The following is a 21,141-nucleotide window of genomic DNA, read 5'->3' as shown; positions in this document are numbered from 1 at the left end:
GGATATAGCAAAATAATTATGTTTATATGGAAAGACAAAATATCCAGAATATTGAACACAATATTGAAGATGAAGAATATGAACAACAACAAAGTTTCAGGACTGATATTACCTAACTTCAAGACTAACTATAATCAAGTAGTTTGGTGCTAGTTAAAAACAAAATTAATTGAGTAGACTAAAGTCTCCAGAAACAGACTCACACAAATTTAGTGAACTGATCTTTGATAAGGGGACAAAGAAAATCCAATGGAGAAAGGATAATCTTTTCAGCAAAATGTGCTGGAACAACTGGATATCCACATGCAAAAAAAAAAAAAATCTAGGCACAGATCTTACATTCATCCAAAGAAAGAATAAAAATAGATTATAGGTCTAAATGTAAAACAATACTATAAAATTTCTAGAAGAAAACAGGAGAAAATCTAAGTGACCATTTGTTTAGTGATGTAGGTGCAACACCAAAAGAATTTATGAGCAAAAAAAAGTGATAAATCAGACTTTATGAAAATTACAAACTTTTGCTATCTGAAAGATGCTTTTTAAGACAATCAAAAGACAAGCCACAGACTGGAAGAAAATATTTGCAAAACGTCTAATAAAGTACTTGTATCCAGAATACACAAACAACTCCTAACCCTCAAAAGCAGGAAAACAAACAACCCAATTTAAAAATGGACAGAAGAACAAACACCTCACCAAAGAAGTTATATACATGTCAAATGAGCATATGAAAAGGAGCTCATCATCATTTGTCACCAGAAAATTGCAAAATAAAATGATAATAAGATGCCATTATAAAATTGACACTACCAAATATTATTGAGGGTGTGGATCAACAGGAACACTTATTCATTATTGGTGAGAATGCAAAATGGCACAACCTCTTCGGAAGATAGTTTGGCAGTATCTTGTTTTACCATACAATCCAATAATTGAACTCCTAATTATTTACTCAATTGATTTGAAAATATATTGATACAGAAACCAGCATGTGAAGGTTAATAGCAGTTTCATTCTTAATTGCCAAAAGCTGGAAGTTACTAAGGTGTTTTTCAATAAAGGAGTGGCTACATTCACCTGTGCTACATCTATGCAATTGTATATAATTCAGCAATAAAAAGAAATAAGCTGTTAAGCCAAAAAAGACACAGAAGGACTACAATGCATATTAGCAAAGAAGCCAGTTTGAAAATCATATTGTATGATTTCAACTACCTGACATTTTGAAAAACACAAAACTATTGGGACAGTCAGTAATCAGTGGTTGCCAGGAGTATAGGGGGAGGGGGGAAGAGAGGAATGGGGAAGCACAGGGGATTTTAGGGCAGTATAAGTATTCTGTATGATACTGTAATGGTGGATGCAAGAAGTACATTTGTTAAAAACTCATGAAGTGCAACTGTACAGCATGAAGAGTGACCCTTAATGTATACAAATATTAAAAAAAAATAATTTAGGAGATTGAAGAACCCCTGGGAAAGAATATAGACTGTGACATCGGAATCTATTATAAATATATACTACCTCAATGAAGTTATGGGAGAAAAGGTGCTGAGCAGTTGTAGTGCCAGAAGGTAAGGAAGTACTAAAAACAACATGAAAACCTTGTTGGGGATATGTCAAAGGAGCACAGAACACAGGAGTTTCCAGTGGTGAAAGATGGAACAATTTATACAGCAAAGTTTATTTATTTATTTATTTTTCTTTTTAGGGCCACACCTGCGACATATGGAGGTTCCCAGCCTAGGGGTCTAATCCGAGCTACAGCTGCCAGCCTACGTCACAGCAACGTCAGATGCAAGCCATGTCTGCAGCCTACACCACAGCTCATGGCAACACCGGATTCTTAACCCACTGAGCGAGGCCAGAGATCAAACCCGCAACCTCATAGTTAGTTCCCAGTCGGATTCGTTTCTGCTGCGCCACGATGGGAACCCCCACAACAAAGTTGATATTGAGTTATAACCCAGAGTATAGAACATCTATGAGTCAATACTGATAATAAAATGATTGAGTAAATCAATAAAAGTGGGAGAAGAGAAAAATAGCCCATGAAAAAGAATTCTAAATATTTTCTGTAGATACTGCACCTCAAGGAAGAGAAGTGTAACTCCTCCTTAGCTTTGAGCTACTTTTAGTGACTTCTTTCCAAAGAGTACAGTATGGAAATGCAGGGAAAAACAAGAGTAATCTTACAGTGCACACTGCCTCAGTCAGGTGGTCAAAGCAAAGATCAGCCGTAAATCATGTTGATGGTATACTTTATGTAGTATGATCAAAATTGCACTTTTTCTCTGTAGTCTTCTTCCTAATAATCCATAACCACAATCTAACCATGAGAAAACAACAGAAAAATTCTAGGAGTGGAGCATCATTTTAAAATACCCAACCAGTACCCCCTCAAAAATGTCCAGATCATTAAAAACAAGAAAAGTTTGAGAGGAGTTCCTGTCATGGCTCAGCAGTAATGAACCCAACTAATATCCATGAGGATGAGGGTTCGATCCCTGGCCTTGTTCAGTGGGTTAAGGACCTGGTGTTGCCCTGAGCTGTGGTGCAGGTTGCAGACACAGCTCAGATCCCTCGTTGCTGTGGCTGTGGTGTAGGCTGGCAGCTATAGTTCTGATTCGACCCCTAGCCTGTGAACTTCCATGTGCCATGGGTGTGGCCCAAAAGAAGGCCAAAAAAAAAAAAAAAAAAAAGAAAAGAAATAAAAGTCTGAGAAACTGCCACAGCCAAGAAGAGACATGTGAAAACTAAATATACTGTGATATCCTGGATGGAATTCTGAAACAGAAGGACATTAGGGAAAAATTAAGAAAATCTACTATGGACTTTAGTTAATAATGTATCATTTATTTAACAAATGTACCATAATAATATGATATGTTTATTATAGGAGAAACTGGGTATGGGGTGTATGAGAACTCTTTGTTCTACCTTCTCAGTTTTTCTATTAATCTAAAACTATTTTAACAATAAAGCCTATTTTTTAACATATCTGAAACAGCTGTAGAAGAATGAATACTATATAATACCATTTATATAAAGTTCAAAAAATACAAAACAATACTGTTTATTGCAGAGGGATACCAGGAAGTGCATATTCTCTATTGGTTTTTTTCACAGAAATGTTTATCTTGTTTTTGAGCCTAGCTGTATCTTTATGTGTATCTTTGTATATATAAATATATCTGTATGTTGTAGATATGTACATACATACATATCCATGTGTGTTTATGTATGTATATGTGTACGTATATATGTATGGATATTTTTGGAGCAGAGAAGATGCATCCAAGCAAGAAGTGACCGAGCTACCTTGACCAGAAGTCCTCTTGATTTTTAAAAAATGTTTGTTCATATCAAAGGAAACAATTTTTGTATGGATCTTTGTTGGAGAGAAACTGGCAGTATGTTTCACATATCCCTCCCTTTCTGTAGTTAATTTGATGATGCTTTCATAATGAGTATTTGAGAGCCAAAATTCTAGATTGCCTGAAATTAAGTGAATCACAAGTCAGTTATTCTATGCCCTTGCCCTTAAGATATGAATATGGTTAAATGTTAAGTATGTGAATATCTAGCTTCTAAAAGTTTTGAGACATACTCTGCTGCTATTACAATGTTTAATATATTTAGTCACATCTCAATGGATAAGTCATTTAAATGGGTTCTATTTTTCTAGCTCTTTGCTTTTGCTGCTCCTTTGTCTAAATTTTTCTCAAGTTCTTTTAAGCTATAAAGAATATAACTTATGCTAGCTAATGTATAGTGATCTCTTTTTTTCTCCTCCAGTGCAGTAAAATACACATAACCTGAGATCCACCTTTTAACAAAATTTCAAGTGTACACTACAGTGTTGTAAACTATAGATACAATGTCATACAGCAGATCTCTAGAACTTTTTTTTCTTTTTTTTGTGAAGCAAGAAAAGCTTTTATTGCTATCTTAAAGATCATTTAGTTATGCCTTCTGTTACTATTCTGGGTCACCATGCTGTACAGTAGGAAAAAAAATATATCTCTAGAACTTTTTCATCTTACATGACTGAAATTTATACCTGCTGAACAGCAACTCCCCATTTCCCCATCCTTCCAGGCCATGGCAACCACCATTCTACTTTCTGCTCCAATGAGATTGACTGGTATAGATACCCTATGTAAGTGAAATTATGTAGTATTTATTCTTCTGTGATTGGCTTATTTCACTTAGCATAGTGCCTTTGAAGTTCATCCACATTGTAGCATGTGACAAGATTTCCTTCCTTTTTTCTAGCCAAATAATATTCCACTGTGTGTGTGTGTGTGTAGTGTGTGTGTACACATTTTCTTTGTATATCACCTTTTCTTCATTCATCTGTGATGGGCCATTTAAGTTGTTCCTACCTCTTGGCACTTGTGAACAGTGCTGCAGTAAATGTGAGTTCAGATATCTCTTCAAGATCTTGATTTTAATTATTTTGGATAAATAACTGGAAGTGGGATTCTTGGATCATATGGTAGTTCTATTTTTAATTTTTTTGAGGAACCTCTGTACTGTTTTCCACAGCAGCTGCACCATTTTACATTCATATCAAAATTACACAAGGGTTTTGATTTCTCCATATTCTCATCAACACTTATTTTCTGTATGTATTTGAAGAAATGCCTATTTTGGTCTTTTGCCCATTTTTTTTTTTCAGATTATTTGTCTTTTTGCTTTTGAGTTGTAGGAATTACTTATATATCTTGGATATGAACTTCTAATCAGATATATGATTTACAAATAATTCCTCCCATCCCATAGGTTACCTTTTCACTTTGCTGATTGTTTCCTTTGCTGTGCAGAAAGTGTTTTAATGATGTAGTCCATTTTATTTTTGCTTTCGTTGCTTGTGCTTCTGCTATAATATCTGAGAAATCATTGCCAAGGTCAACATCAAGAAGTTTTTTCTATGTTTTCTTCTAGGAATTTTAGAATTTCAGGTCTTATTTTTAAGTCTTTAATCCATTTTGAGTTTGGTTTTGTATATGGTATGATAGAAGCATCCAATTTTATTCATCTGGACTGGATATCCAGTTTTCCCAATACCATTTATTAAAGAGACTGTCTTTTCCCCATCATATATTCTTGCCCTCCTTGTCTAAGGTCAGTTTGCCATAAATGTGTGGTTTGTTTCTAGGTCCTCTATTCTATTCCATTGGTCAATATGTCAGTGTTTTATGCCAGTACCATACTATTTTGAGTATTGTAGTTTGAAATCAAGATATGTGACACATCCTGCTTTGTTCTTCCTCAAGATTTCTTTGTCTATTTGGGGTCTCTTGTGGTTCCATATGAATTTTAGGATATTTTTAAAATTTCCATAAAAATTGTCATTGGGATTCTGATAGGAATTGCATTATATCTGTAGATCACTTTTGATAATATATGCATTTTGATAATATTAATGCTTCCAATCTGTGAATATGGCATGTCTTTCCACTTATTTGTGTCTTTTTCAATTTCTTTATGTTTCTATGTTTTAATTGAAGTATAGTTAAGTTACAATGTTGTGTTAGTTTCTGGTGTACAGCAAAGTGATTCAATTATACGTGTATGGAGGGGGTGTATACTTTTTCAGATTCTTTCCATTATAAGTTATTACAAAATATTGAATATAGTTCCTGTGCTATGCAGTAGGACCTTGTTTATTTTATATATAGTGGTTTGTATCTGCTATTCCCAAACTTCTAATTTATTCCTCACCCCACCTTTCCCCTTTGGTAGCTATAAGTTTGTTTTCTGTGTCTGTGGGTCTATTTCTGTTTTATAAATATGTTCATTTGTGTCATAGTTTAGATTCCACATGTAAGTGATATCATCCAATATTTGTCTTTCTCTGACTTGCTTCACTTGGTATGATAATCTCTAGGTCCATCCATGTTGTTGCACATGGCATTATTTTATTCTTTTTTATGGCCGAGCAATATTCGATTGTGTTGTGTGTGTGTGTGTGTGTGTGTGTGTATATGTGTGTGTGTGCACACTACACCTTCTTTATCCATTCCTCTGTTGATGGATATTTAGGTTGCTTCCATGTCACAGCTATTGTAAATAGTGCTGCTATAAACATTGAGGTACATGTATATATATATATATATATATTTGTCTTTTGTCTTTTTGTCTTTTGTTGTTGTTGTTGTTGATGTTGCTATTTCTTGGGCCGCTCCCGCAGCATATGGAGGTTCCCAGGCTAGGGGTTGAATCGGAGCTGTAGCCACCGGCCTACGCCAGAGGCACAGCAACACAGGATCCCAGCCACGTCTGCAACCTACACCACAGCTCACGGCAACGCCGGATTGTTAACCCACTGAGCATGGGCAGGGACCGAAGCCGCAACCTCCTGGTTCCTAGTCGGATTCATTAGCCACTGCGCCACGACGGGAACTCCCATGTATATTTTTGAATTAGAGTTTTCTCTGGCTATATGCCCAGGAATGGGATTGCTGGATCATTGGTAACTCTATATTTTTGTTTTTTTTAAGGACAGTCCATGCTTTTCTCCATGGTGGGTGTACAGATTTACATTCCCACCAGCAGTGTAAGAGGATTCTCTTTTCTGTACACCCTCTCCAGCATTTACTGTTTGTAGACTTTTTGATGATGGTCATTCATTCTGATTGGTGTGAGGTGATACTCACTGTAGTCTTTATTTGCATTTCTCTATTAGTGATATTGAGCATCTTTTCATGTGCTTTTTGGCCATTTGTCTGTCTTTTTTGGAGAAATGTCTGTTTAGGTTTTCTGCCCATTTTTTGGTTGGGTTTGTTTTTTGTTATTGAGTTCTATGAGCTGTTTGTGTATTTTGGAAATTTAGCCCTTGTTGGCTGCATCATTTGCAAATATTTTCTCCCACTCCATAGGTTGTCTTCATTTTGCTTATCGTTTCCTTTGTTGTGCAAAAACTTTTAAATTTGATTAGGTCCCATTTGTTTATTTTTGCTTTTATTTCTATTGCTTTGTGAGACTGACTTAAGAAAACACTGCTGCAATTATGTCAGAAATTATTTTGCCTATGTTTTTTTCTACAAATTTTGTGGTATATTGTCTTATATTTAAGTCTTTAAGCCATTTTGAGTTTATTTTTGTGTATGGTATGAGGGAGTGTTCTAACTTTATTGATTCACACGTGCTGTCCAGTTTTCCCACCACTTGCTGAAGAGACTGTCTTTTCCCCACTATACATTCTTGCCTCCTTTGTTGAATATTAACTGACTGTAGATGTGTTTATTTCTGGGTTCTCTATTATGTTCTATTGATCCATATATCTGTTATTGTGCCAATACCATGCTATTTTGATTACCATACCTCTGGAGTGTTGTCTGAAGTCCTGGAGGGTTATGCCTCCAGCCTTGTTCTTTTTTCTCAGGATTACCCTGGCGATTCTGAGCCTTTTATGGTCCCAAATAAATTTTAGATTATTTGTTCTAGTTCTGTGGAAAATGTTATGTGTAATTTGATAGGGATCACTTTAAATTTGTAGATTGCTTTGGGTAGTATGGCCGTTTTAGCAGTATTAATTCTTCCACTGCAAGAGTATGGTATATGTGTGTGTGTGTCTGTGTGTGTGTGTCTGTATGGTATATCTTTCTGTGTCTTTAAACTGTCTTCAGTTTCCTTTATCAGTGTTTTATAGTTCTCCTTGGTCCAGTTTATTCCTAAGTGTTTTTTTTTTTAATGTAGTTTTCAAAGGGATTGGTTTTTTACCCCCTTTCTGATATATCATTGTTAGTGTAAAGAAATGCAACAGATTTCTGTTAATCTTGTTTCCTACTTCTTTGCTGAATTTATCAGTTCTAGTAGTTTTTGTGTGGTTTCTTTAGTTTTCTATGATAATATCATGCCATCTACATATAATGACAATTTTACCTCTTCTATTCCAATTGGGATACCTTTTATTTCTTTTTCTTGTCTGATTGTTGTGGCTAGGACTTCCAATACTATGTTGAATAGACATGGTGAGAGGGAGCATCCTTCTCTTCAGATTTTAGTAGGAATGCTTTCAGCTTTTCATCATTGAATTGTGTTGGCTATGGGTTTGTCATAAATAGCATATATTATGTTATGATGTGTTCCCTCCGTACCCACTTTGTTAAGAGTTTTTATCATGAATGGATATTGAACTTTATCAAATGCTTTTTCTGTATCCGTTGAGATTATCATGGAGTTTTTGTCTTTTCTTTTGTTGATGTGGTACATCAGGGTAATAGTAGCTTCATAGAGTGACATCAGTAGTTTTCCCTCATCTTCAATCTTTTAGAAGAGTTTAAGAAGGATTGGTATAAATTCTTCTTTGTGTATTCAGTAGAATTCCCCAGTAAAGCCATCCAGTCCTGGACTTTTATTTGCAGGGAGTTTTCGTATTACAGATTCTACTTCATTTCTAGTGATTGATCTGTTAAAATTATCTATTTTTTCTTGATTCAGTTTTGGTAGGCTGTATGTCTATAGAAATTTGTCCATTTCTTCCAGGTTGTCCAGTTTGTTGGCATGTAATTAATCATAGTATTCTCGCTCTCTCTCTTTTTTTTATTTCTGTATTGGTATTGGTTATTTCTCTTCATTTATTTGGATTCTCTCTTTTCTTCTTGATGAGCCTGGCTGGAGGTTTGTCGATTTCTTTTACCCTCTTGGAAAAATAGCTCTTGATTTTATTGATTTTTTCTATTATTTTTGATCTCTATTTTATTTATTTCATCCTAATCTTTATCATTTCCTTCCTTCTGCTGATTTTAGAAGTTTGTTGTTGTTCTTTTTCTAATTCTTTTAGGTGGTAGATTAGGTTGTTTATTTTTTGTTGTTTTTTTTTGTTTGTTTGTTTGTTTGTTTTTGCTTTTTAGGGCTGCACCTGCAGCATATGGAGGTTCTGAGGCTAGGGGTCGAATTGGAGCTGCAGCTGCCAACCTATGCCATAGCCACAGCAATGCCAATTCTGAACCACATCTGCAACCTGTGTGTGCCACAGTTCACAGTAATGCCAGAGCCTTAACCCACTGAGCAAGGCCAGGGATCAAACCCACATCCTCATGGATACTAGTTGGGTTTATAACCACTGAGCCACAATGCAAACTCCTGGGTTGTTTATTTAAGATATTGATTGATTGATTGATTGATTGATTGATGAAGGCCTGTATTGCTATGAACTTCCCTCTTTGGACTCCTTCAGCTGCTTCTCATAGATCTTATATGGTTGTCTTTTTCATTTGTCTCAAGGTATTTTTTAATTTTCTTGTTGACTTATTGGTTTTTTTAGTAGCATGTTGTTTAGTCTCCAGATAATTTTTTTCTTGTTTCTCTTTCTGAGATTGATTTCTAGTTTCATGCCATTGTTGTCAGAAAAGGTACTTGAAATAATTTCTATCATCTTAAATTTGTTGGTGCTTGTTTTGTGTTTTAGTATTCTATCCTAGATATTGTTTGACATGCACTTGAAAAGAATGTGTGTTCTGTGGGGTTATTTTTTTTTTGGGAGGGGGATGTAATATCCTGAAATTATCAATTAAGTCTATCTGTTCCATTGTGTCGTGGAGAATATCTGTTACCTTATTGGTTTTCTATCTGGAAGTTCTCTCCATTGATGTCTATTGAGATGACTGTGTCGTTTCCACCCTTCATTCTGTTAATGTGGTATATCATACTGACTGATCGTCATATGTTGAACCATCTTTGCATCCCTGGGATAAATCCCATTTGGTCATGTTGTATGATCCTTTTAGTGTGCTTTTTAATTCAGTTTGTTTTCTGTTGAGGATTTTTGTATTCATCAGGGATATTGGCCTATAGCTTTCTTTTCTTGTAATGTCTTCTGCTTTTGATCAGAATAATGCTGGCATCATAAAATTAGTTTGAAAGTGTTCCCCCCTCTTCAATATCTTGGAAGAGAGTAAGAAGGATTGGCATTAATTCTTTTTTAAATATTTGGTAGAAATCACTTGTGAAGCCTACTTGTCCTGGGCTTTTCTTTGTTGGGGGGGTTTTGATTACTGATTCAATTTTATTGCTGGTTATAAATTTATTCAGATTTTCTATTTCTTCACAATTTTGTCTTGGTAGATTTTATGTTTCCAAGAATTTCAAGTCTTCTCTTTTTCATAGTCTAGCTAAAGGTAATCAGTTTTGTTGGTATTTTTAAAAACAGCTCTTAGTTGAGTTGATTTTTTTCTATTACTCTTCTAATCTTTTTTTTTTTCCTGCCCTAATCTTTATTATTTCCTTTTGGTAATTTTGCACTTTGTTTGTTTTTTTTTTTTTCCTAGTCTCCTGAAAGTCTATAGTTGTTTGAGATCTTTCTTCTGTGATTTTTTTTTTTTTTTTGGTCTTTAGGGCTGCACTTGCAGCATGTGGAGGTTCCCAGGCTAGGGGTTGAATCAGAGCTGTAGCTGTCCACCACAGCCACAGTCCACAGCAACACCAGTTGCAAGGTACATCTGCAACCTACACCATAGCTCACAGCAACACCGGCTCTTTAACCCATTAAGCGAGGCCAGGTATCAAACCTGTGTCCTCATGGATACTAGTCAAATTCATTTCCACCGAGCCACGATGGGAACTCCTCTTCTGTCTTAATGTAGGCATTTATTGCTATAAAATTCCCTCTTAGTAGTGATCTTGCCTGCATCTCATAATTTTGGTATGTTGTCATATTGGTATCATATTCATTTGTCTCAAAGTATTTTCTGTTTTGTTTTTGTTTTTGGTCTTTTATCTTTTTTTAGGGCTGCACCCGTGTCATATGGAAGTTCCCAGGCTAGGGGTCGAATTGGAGCTGTAGCTGCCAGCCTATGGTACAGCCACAGCAATGCGGGATCCAAGCTGCATCTGCAACCTACACCACAGCTCACAGCAATGCTGGATCCTTAACCCACTGAGCGAAGCCAGGGATCAAACCTACGTCCTCATGGATCCTAGTTGGATTTGTTAACCACTGAGCCATGATGGGAACTCCATGTCTCAAAGTATTTTCTAATTTCCCTTTTAATTTCATCTTTGACTTATTAGTTTTCAAGAAAATATTGTTTAGTTTCCACATATTTGTAAATTTTTTAGTTTTTCTTCTGATATTGAAAGTGAGGTGTTGAAATCTCCCTAATGGTACTCAGTTACTGTCTATTTCCCTCTTCAGGCTTCTCAGTGTTTACTTCATATATTTAGATGCTCTCTTGTTGGGTACATATATATTTATAGTCATTAGATCTTCCTGGTAATTTTGACCCTTTTATCATTATACAATGTCCTTTTTTGTCTCTTTTGAAAGTTTTTGCCTTAAAGTCTATTTTATATTATATCATCATTGGCCAATTCTGATCTTTTTTTTTTTTGGTTACAGTTTTTTTTTTTTTATCCTTTCAGTTTCAGCCTATGTATGGTCATCAATCTAAAGTGAGTTTCTTATAGACAGCAAGTAGTCAGATCTTGTTTTTTATTTGTTCAACCACTCTCTGTTTTTGATTAGGGAGTTTAACCCATTTGCATGTAAAGTAGTTATTGATAGGGCAGGACTTAACTGTTGCCACTTATTAGTTGTTTTCTGTCTAGTCACTCTTTCGTTTCTCTTTTGCTCACATCATGTCCTCTTTTGTGTTTCATTGATTCTTTGGTAGTAAAGTGTTTTTCCTTTTTTTTATTTTGTGTGTGTGCATCTTCTATAGGTATTTTCTTTATGATTACAGTGGAACTTAAAATATCTTAACAATATTTTAAGCTGATAAAACTTAGCTTCAATCACATTTAAGGGCTCTTTTTTGTTGTTTTTTTTTATTGTTTCTTTTTTAAAAAATAGCATTTCATCCTATTAAGTGGAATATTTTCTCTTAATTCTCTGAGGGTATTAGTGATGGATTTTTGAAGTTTTTTCTCCTTGCATGGTTTCTGTTTTCTTCCATTTCCTTTCATTTTTTATTCTGTTTTCCTTTACTTCAGAGACTTTCTTTAGATGCCAGACAATCTGTGCTCATATTTATGAGTAGGGGCCAAAAAGTAGATTGGAAACTCTAAGGAAATAAGTGGCTCTTATTGACTTTGAGCTTCTCTTTAAAGTCATCTGGCTGATGCATTTGTTGGAGAAATTCCCCATCCCAAGTCAGCATTTTTAGATTTTTCTTCTTGGGGCTAATCAGATTCCCCAGAGAAGACTCTTCAGAACTCTTCTTAGGAGGATACTACCAGCATCATAGGAGCCAAATGAGAGGAAGTGTTTGGGATATCCTCATCATTCAGAAGGCATTATTTCTCTTAATCTAGTTTACAGAAACAGTATTCACATCCTCAACTGTGTCTAAAAATCCCCATATTCAGAGAATGAACTTCCAATACTCCCTAGGATTGGGAGTGGTCTTTACCCAGTAGCATATTATAGGGGAGGATGTTTAAAGATCTAGTTGATTTTTAAAGAGCTTTCAACCTATTCACCCCATCTTAACCCCATATCTTTACATCCATTTCCAGAGGTACCAGATATATCAGATCCTAAAATTATTTGAGGATTCTTTGGAATAGATTGTATTACTTCCTATTTTCCCCCACTTCTGGTTTAAGATTTGGCTTTCTTGAGTATGTTCATCCAGTTGCTTTCCAGCTTCCAGAATACTGTTTGTATTGCCTCCTTTCCTTGTTCCTCCTGACCTTGTTGGTTTGTATTAAAAAAAAAAAAAAAAGTCCCTATAGTTTTAGAGTTTTCTGGAGGGAATGAAATTAGATGCATGTGTTCAATACACCATCTTTATCTGAAACTAACTCTTACCACAATGAAGTAGTTGCCTTATCTCCCTAATGTGATATTTCTATTGATCCTTGGTTTATATTAGGTGTTATACCTGAAGAACCTTAGCCCTCGGGTGACCGAAAAAGATCTGGTCTCATTATTCGCTCGGTTCCAGGAGAAGAAAGGACCTCCGATTCAATTCCGAATGATGACTGGACGAATGAGGGGTCAGGCTTTTATCACCTTCCCCAGTAAGTAGCATCATCAGGATAATCACTCAGTTATAGCATCAGTTCATTAGAGACTACTCATACTGTCTCTCATTTAGATAGAGCCCTTTGATTTCTCCATGGTACATGAGAAGCATGTGCTTGAATAAGCACATGGCAGGAAAAAAAGTATGGAAAATATTTTTTTAATTTTCTCCTATCCTCCCTTCTCTGTTTCCTTTCCTCCATTGACAGTGCATGACCACCTTACCTCATTGTCTTCGGTTTTCTCCAGTCTTGGCACTTCCTGCTCACTCTATCAAAATTTACTTTCCCTTTGCTGAAAGTAGTATTTCTAGTCCAAATTGTAATTACATTACTTATTAATATATTGGTATTCTGATCAGAACACTTGTACTTGCATTATGCCCTGTTCCTTTAGGGCTAAGAGACTACAAGCTATTATGCTATGATGCTATATTATGCTAATTCACTAGTAATTCATAATAAACTAGTGGATGATATGTTATTTTAACTGTTGTTTGCATCTTAATATATGACTTCAGTACTCTAAACCAAATGGAGGAATAATACAATATCTCAGGGATATTTCTGGTTCAATTTCACACAATTGCAATAAAGTGAATATCCCAATAAAACAGGTCACACGAATTTTCTGGTTTCCTAGTACATGTAAAATTTATGTTTATACTATACTGTAGTCTACTAAGTGTGCAATAGCATTTTGTCTTAAAAAACCAATGTACGTACCTTAATTTAAAGATACTTTCTTGGAGTTCCCATTGTGGCTCAATGGTAATGAACCTGACTGGTATCCATGAGGATGTGGGTTCAGTCCTTGGCCCTGCTCAGTGGGTTAAGGATCCAGCATTGCCGTGAGCTGTGGTGTAGGTCGCAGACACAGCCTCAGATCTGGCATTGCTGTGGCTGTGGTGTAGGCTGGCAGCTGCAGCTCCAATTCAAACCCGAGCCTGGGAACTTCCATGTGCTGCTGGTGTGGCCCTAAAAAAAGCAAAAAAAAAAAAAAAAAAAAAATTTAAAAATTAAAATAAAAGTACTTTATTGGTAAAAAATGCTAACCATCTGACAGTGCAGGGTTGCTACAAACCTTAAATTTGTAAAAAATACAATATCTGTGAACCATAATAAAGCAAAGTGCAATTAAACAAGTTATACTGTATAGGAATTTCAGTTTCTATAACAGACCAGACTGTCTTTCTTTTTTGGTAGAAGCTGGGTAGGAGCTGTACCTTTTACTATCCCTAAACTATCATCATTTATGAACAGCCTAGTAATCTACTTAAAGGCAAGTGCTATTACACATGAGCAGTGCCTGACTCCCCTATACTCTTTTCATACAGCATTATACCATCTTCCTACTTCATTGAAGGTTGTGGATCCTCAGTGCTAGTGATTTTCTGTCTTTTCAAGTGTGAGAACCTTTTTTAAACCTAAAAAAATTATTTCATGCACCCCTCCCACCTAATATGATCCATTAATTGAAAAGATATAGGGATTTCCTGTGTGGCCTAGCAGGATAAGGATAATTTCATTCTCAGCAGTGGCTTGGGTCACTGCTGTGGTGCAGGTTCAACCCCAGCCCAAGAATTTCTGTATGCTGTGGGCCCAGATTAAAAAAAAAAGACTTATAAACTCAGTACTATTTAAATAAATAGCTATTTTACTAATTATATACACATTTGAAAATTTGTAGTGCATACAAATGTGAGACATAAATTGGTTCAATCTGAAGATGTTGCTTGTCTATGTATGATTTCACAGACTCTGGGCAATAATTTCCTTTCTTCCTAATTTCTCACATCCAGGCTCTGAGACCCATGTATTTGAATTCTCTTGCTGTACACTATGTACTCTCACACCTCAGGCTTCCATTTACCTGCAAGGATTCTTAAACATATTTATCCTAATGAAGGCTCCGACAACTTCTCTGATCAAAAGGAAAAAAATAGCAAAATGTCCCCAATACCATGATAACTTATTTTGAGTTTCCTACTTGGAAAATAATTTCATTCTCACAGTACCTATAATCTGTTACCTAAAATAAGGGTTTATATATTATTAGTTATAGATTAGCCTTCTTTAGCACACTGTATCCTTGTTTCTTTACCTATGTCCTTGAATTATGAGACACTCTCAAACATCCATTTAAGTTTTTATTGTCATTATTCTTACCCATTAGTTTAGTCTTGCTGAGTTATACAAATTTGAGATTATAAAAAGCCCGATAAAATCAAATAACTATATGGCCTTATAATCTCCATTGAACTCCAAGGTAAAACAGCATAAGCTAGACTTGGAATAGAATTGAACTATTAAACCACATGTAAAATGTTTTTCTTTCTCTTTTAGATAAGGAAATAGCATGGCAAGCATTGCGTCTAGTAAATGGATATAAACTACGTGGGAAGATATTGGTGATAGAATTTGGAAAGAACAAAAAGCAGCGGTCAGATCTCCAGGCTGTTTCTCTAATATCTACTACAGATAATACTACAGAAATCAGTGGTAGCTAGAAGATGGATAGATTGTGAGTCCCAGAAGGTCTTTCTTACATGAGAATCTTGGATCTAGGATTTGTGTATAGATAGCAGTTTGTTTGGAATTGAAGAAGAATAACTGAGGGAAAAAAAACTAAGATAATCCCTTTCAGCTTTTAGAAAGAATTGGTAGAAAACATTTTCTATAATCGAAGACTATATAGGATAGACAATATAATGAATGTGAAGGGTAGGGTACAGAGAGTATCATTTTCTCAGGATAAATTATAATGGATTATTTCCAAGGATTCTTTTATTCTTCATAATTTATATGAGGTCTTAATTATTTTTCCCTAGAGATAACATTCTTTCCAAGATTGCCTCCTATATATACAGAACTGAAAAACTATTTAAATGTTGAAATATTTATTTTATAGAGCCATTTGCCCCTAACTTTCTTCATCTAGTAAATAAATGACCAGGACCCCAGGCCTAAACATTCAACAAATGCTATTAAATGAGAACTATCAGCAGTAACAGTAAGTAGTTTTCATAAGCTATTTAACATAGTTAATGAACACTTCCCCATTGAGTTATAAATGTTTTCAAAAAAGCTATATATTTTTTCTAATGAAAGAATTTAGGTCAAAATATTAATGTTCTCACAGTCATTTAAGCTAGCTACCATTGAGTAACTGTTGAATTCAAAGCAATAAACATTGAATCATTATCTCATATATGTTAGAGGTTAGATCTATGAATTTTAGAAGAGGAACATACTAGCAAAGAATACTAAAGGGGGGATAAGAAGAAAGAGCTCTCTAGAAGAGAGGCAGCCAGCCCTAAATCTCCAATTGAAGGAGACTAGAAAGATAATATGATACAGAGGAAATAGTACAAACTTTGGAGTCATACCTGTTTGAACTTAGCCATACTTATCACTCTGTGACCTTGGCAGGTCACTTAATCTGAGCCTCAGTTTTCTCATCTATAAAATTGAGGATGATACTACTACTTACCTCATTGGTTTGTGATGATTAAATGTGCTGATTGTATTCAGGTTAAAGAACAGAAGGAAAAAAAGAATGAAAAATTTAACAGGGTATAGAATCATTAAGAACTGTAACATACTTGTAATGGAAATATCAGAGAAAGACAGGAACAGAAAAAATATTCCAATAAATAATGATTGTAAACATCCCAAATTTGATGAGAAACATTATCTACACATCCCAGGAATCTCAATGAACTCCAAGTAGGATAAACAAGAAGATATCCACAGACACACCATAATAAGAATGCTAAAACCCAAAGACAAAGAGAAACTTTTGAAAGCAACATGAGACAAATGAAGCATCACCTACAAAGGCACCTCAAGATTAACAGATGACTTCCCATCAGAAGCAATGGGAGCACATATTCAAAGCGCGCAAAGAGAAAAAAACTGTCAATATAGAATCCTATGTTCGGTAAAGCTGTCTTTCAACGATGAAGATGATTTAAAGACATTCCCACATAGTCAAAAACTGGGAGAATGTGTTGCTGGCAGACCTGACTTACAGGAAATATTAAAGGAAGTTCTTCAGGTGGAAAGTAAGTGACCTCAGACAGTAATTTGGATCTACACATACAAAAAATTAGCACAGGTAAAGGTAATTATGTAATTATAAAAAGACAGTCGAAATAAATTTTCCTTCTCTTGATTTAGAAAGCTATTTTATAAAACAATATGTATTTTAGTTGCATTGTTGGATCTATAACATATAAAGCTGTAATATACTTACCAATAACAAGACAAAGGAAGTAGGTAGAAACAAAGCTATATTGGACTAAAGAAATTACTCCAGATGGTAACTTAAATCCATAAGAACAAATGAAGAAAACAAGAAATGGGAAATAAGGTTAATATAAAAAGGCAAAAAAATTTATACTTGCTCTTTCACCTCTCAGCTTCTTCAAAATACATAAAATTATGTTAAGTGATAAATATAATGAAGTATTGTTGGGTTTATAACATGTAGGAATAATAATAACAATAATACTGCAAAAAGTGAGAAAAAGAATAGGTTTAAATAGGAATAAGGTTTTATATCTCATTGGAATTTAGTTAGTATATAGTTGAAGTCAGTTAAGATGTGTATGGTAAGCCTTAGAGCAACCACTAAGGAAATAACTAAAATATATATAGTGAAAATATTAAAGAAATTTAAATGTTACATTAGGAAATATTCAATGGGAAAGAAACCAAAAAGAGGAATGGAGAAACAAAAACTTCAGACATATAGAAAAGAAACAGTACAATGGCAGTCGTAAGTCCACCTACATTAATAATAATAAGATGAATGGATTAAACAATCTAATCAAAAGGCAGAGATCATAAAACTGGAAAAAAACAAGACTTACTTCTTTGCTATTTATTGGAGTCACTGTATTCAAAAATACAGGGTGAAGGTTAAAGGTTAGAAATATCAGACAAATGGCAAGTATAAGAATGCTGGAGTGACTGTACTAATATCAAACAAATGGACTTTAAAACAAAAAAAAAGTTACTATAGGACAAGAGTGACATCTTATATTGATAAAAGAATCAATCTATCAGAGATGTAGCAATTATAAACTTCTATGCACCTTACAACAGAATACCAAAATACATGAATCAAAAACTGAAATGGAGAAGTATAAAAGCATACAATAAGAGTTGAAGAATTAGGTACTAGACAAAAGATGAATGACAGACGAAAAGACTTGAACAATGCTATAAATCAACTAGACCTTAAAGAGAATTGTAGAACAAGTCTAAAATATATATCCTTCTCAAGTGCACCTAAAACACCTCCAAGATAGACCATGTCACATACCATAAAACAAACCTCAATAAATCAAAGTGGATTGAAACCATGCAAAATACATTCTCTGACCACAAGGAATGAAGTTAGAAATCAGTACAGATTGTTGGGAAACACAAATATGAATTAGAATTAAACACTTTTAAATGACCAATGAGTCAAAGAAGGTATTACAAAGTTAATTTGAGGTGACTTAAAATGAACATACAACATGCCATAACTTATAGGATGCACCTAAACCAATGCTTAAGAATTTATAAGTACGAATGCCTACAATTAAAAAGAAGGATCACATATCAATAACCTTACTTTATACCTTAAAACACTGGAAAAGAGAAGGAAACTAACTAGAACATGCAGAAGGAAGGAAATATGAAAAATTAGATAAATGATGTAGAGAATAGAAAGTAAACTCAATGAAACCAAAAGTTAGCTCTATATAAAAAGTAACAAAACTGACAAAACCTTTCACTGGATTGACCAAGAGAAAAAGAAAATTCAAATTATTAGAGTCAGAAATGAAAGAGGGAACAGTGCTACCAACCTTATAGAAATCTTTTTTTAATTACGAAGACACTATGAACAGTTTTATGCCAATAAATCAGGTATCAGATAAAATGGGTGAATTTCTAGAAATACACAAACTACTAAATCAAATGGGCAAAGAAAAGCATAGTCTCAAATGGCTTTTAAGATTAATTCTAGCAAATATTAAAGAATTAATACAAATTCTTTACAAACTCTTCCAAAAAGTAGAAGAGGAGGGAACATTTATAGTATATGCTATAACATGGAAGAACCCTGAAAACTTACTAGATGAAAGAAGCCACTCCAAAGGACTGTATGGATTATGATTCTAAATACACAGAGACAGAAAGTGGATTAGTAGTTGCTTAGGGCTGGGGGTAATAGCTGAAGTGTTTGGGTTTCTTGAGAACTTGATGAAAATATTCTAAAATTTGATTGTGATGATGATTGTACAATTCTGAATGTACTACATACCATGAATTGTATACTTTAAATGGGTGAATTTTATGGTTTCTGATTTATATTTTAATAAAGTCACACAAAGTATTGGATACAGCCTAAATGTCCATCAGTATGAGAATGGCACATCCATTTCAGGAATACTATACAGCCATTAAAAATAATGGGAGTATATCTATGAATACATTCTGACCTGTATGATGTCCAGGATTTCGTATTAGGTTAAAAAGTAAAATATGTATATAATGTGAATACTTTTTTTTATAAACAAAAGCATTTGTATGGGTATGGTATATGTATATATACATATTTCAGAGCAAACTTAGAAAAAGTTAGGAAATATACATACCAAATTGTGAACCTTTAGAGGTGGGATTGGATAGGCTGAAAGGGGAATTTTGCTTTATAAAATTTTTAAAGTGTCATTTGGGCTGATTTTTACTTTTTCCGGTATTTTTTAAATAAAGAAAATTTTAATATTCTGCCAGTGACTTGGCTTCCAGAATATTTGTCAGACCTGCTCTAAGGATATCATCTAACTATACTCAGGACAAACAACTATTACTTTGATGTACTGCTCACATAGGATTAACTCCAATTTTAAATACACTTTAAAGGGCAAGAAGTAACCTCTTGCACATGTTACCCAGGAGCATGGACTTTTCAGAAGGAACTTCTTGTTGGATATAAAATCTCACCTCTGCCCTTTACTAGGCCTTCAGACCATTACCAATAGAGGAAAATAAAAATGGAGGATGTCCCTCAACTGGTGCATAGATAAACTGTGATATATCCATACAATGGAATCCTATTCAGCAATAAAAACTATAATGTACATGCAACGACTTGGATGAATCTCAAATGCATTTTGCTAAGTAAAAGAAGCCAAACTCAAAAGGCTACTTACTGTTAGATTCCATTTATATGATATTCTGGAAAAGACAAAACTATGGGAATAGAGAACAAATCAGTGGATGATGGCTTAAAAATGGGAGACATTACAAAATGGTACACAAGGAATTTGTTTTAATGGAAGTTTTCTGTAACTGGATTATAATTACATGAGTGTATGCATTTGTCACAACTCCTAGAATTGTACACCAAAAAGGATGAATTTTGCTGTATGTAAATGTTTAAATAAATGTAACTTTTAATGGAGGAAGGAAAAAGTTTTCTTTTGATTACTGTTGTAGACTTAAAGCCACTTGATTACTATTCCTTATTTTCTGCCCACAGGTCAGCAGAAGTCATCAGTTAAAAAATCTATATACACATATTCACACTAACTTGCCATAAAAAAATCAAAAGACAAACTGGAAGATAATTTTCCACATACAAGGAGCTAATTCCCTTAACATACAATGTACATAGTTTTCTCAATACACAGAAGTCAATAATCCAACTAAAAAGTAGGTAAATGAAACTTTTACAGAAACAAATATAAATGATGATAAACTAAGAAAAATGTTCAGAGTAGTAATACAAATTAGGACAATTAGCTCTCTTTAAAAAAGAAAGAAAGAAAAGAAAAGGAAGGAAGGAAGGGGAGTTTCCATCTTGGTTCAGTGGTTAACCCAACTAGGATTCATGAGGATGCAGTTTCCATCCCAGGCCTCGCTCAGTGGGTTAAGGATCCAGCATTGCTGTGAGCTGTGGTGTAGGTCGCAGACATGGCTCAGATCCCGAGTTGCTGTGGCTCTGGCATAGGTCAGCAGCTACAGCTCCGATTCGACCCCTAACCTGGGAACCTCCATATGCTGTGGGTGTGGCCCTAAAAAGCAAAACAAAAACAAAAACAAAAAAAACTCACCTTTTTAGATTTATAGAAAAGTCACAAAAATAATAGAAGAGTT

General features: G+C 34.5%; 1 protein-coding gene across 2 annotated transcripts in view; it reads left to right on the top strand.

The window, feature by feature from the left end:
• RBM41 (RNA binding motif protein 41) overlaps nt 1–20,457 on the top strand; it is a 62,232-nt gene extending 41,775 nt beyond the window's left edge. Inside the window, exons 7-8 of one of the 2 annotated variants that reach the window (XM_013983724.2) lie at nt 12,831–12,978; nt 15,328–20,457. In XM_013983724.2, the coding sequence (XP_013839178.1) occupies nt 12,831–12,978; nt 15,328–15,491 (312 nt within the window). In that variant the 3' untranslated portion in view covers nt 15,492–20,457. The remainder of the gene's footprint in view (nt 1–12,830; nt 12,979–15,327) is intronic. The other variant, XM_003135295.5, reaches the window with a different exon arrangement.

Source organism: Sus scrofa, chromosome X (assembly GCF_000003025.6).
Source record: "Sus scrofa isolate TJ Tabasco breed Duroc chromosome X, Sscrofa11.1, whole genome shotgun sequence".
Taxonomy (NCBI): Eukaryota; Metazoa; Chordata; class Mammalia; order Artiodactyla; family Suidae; genus Sus; species Sus scrofa.
The sequence above is the reverse complement of the archived record's forward strand: the minus strand, read 5'-3'. Positions and strand labels throughout refer to the sequence as shown.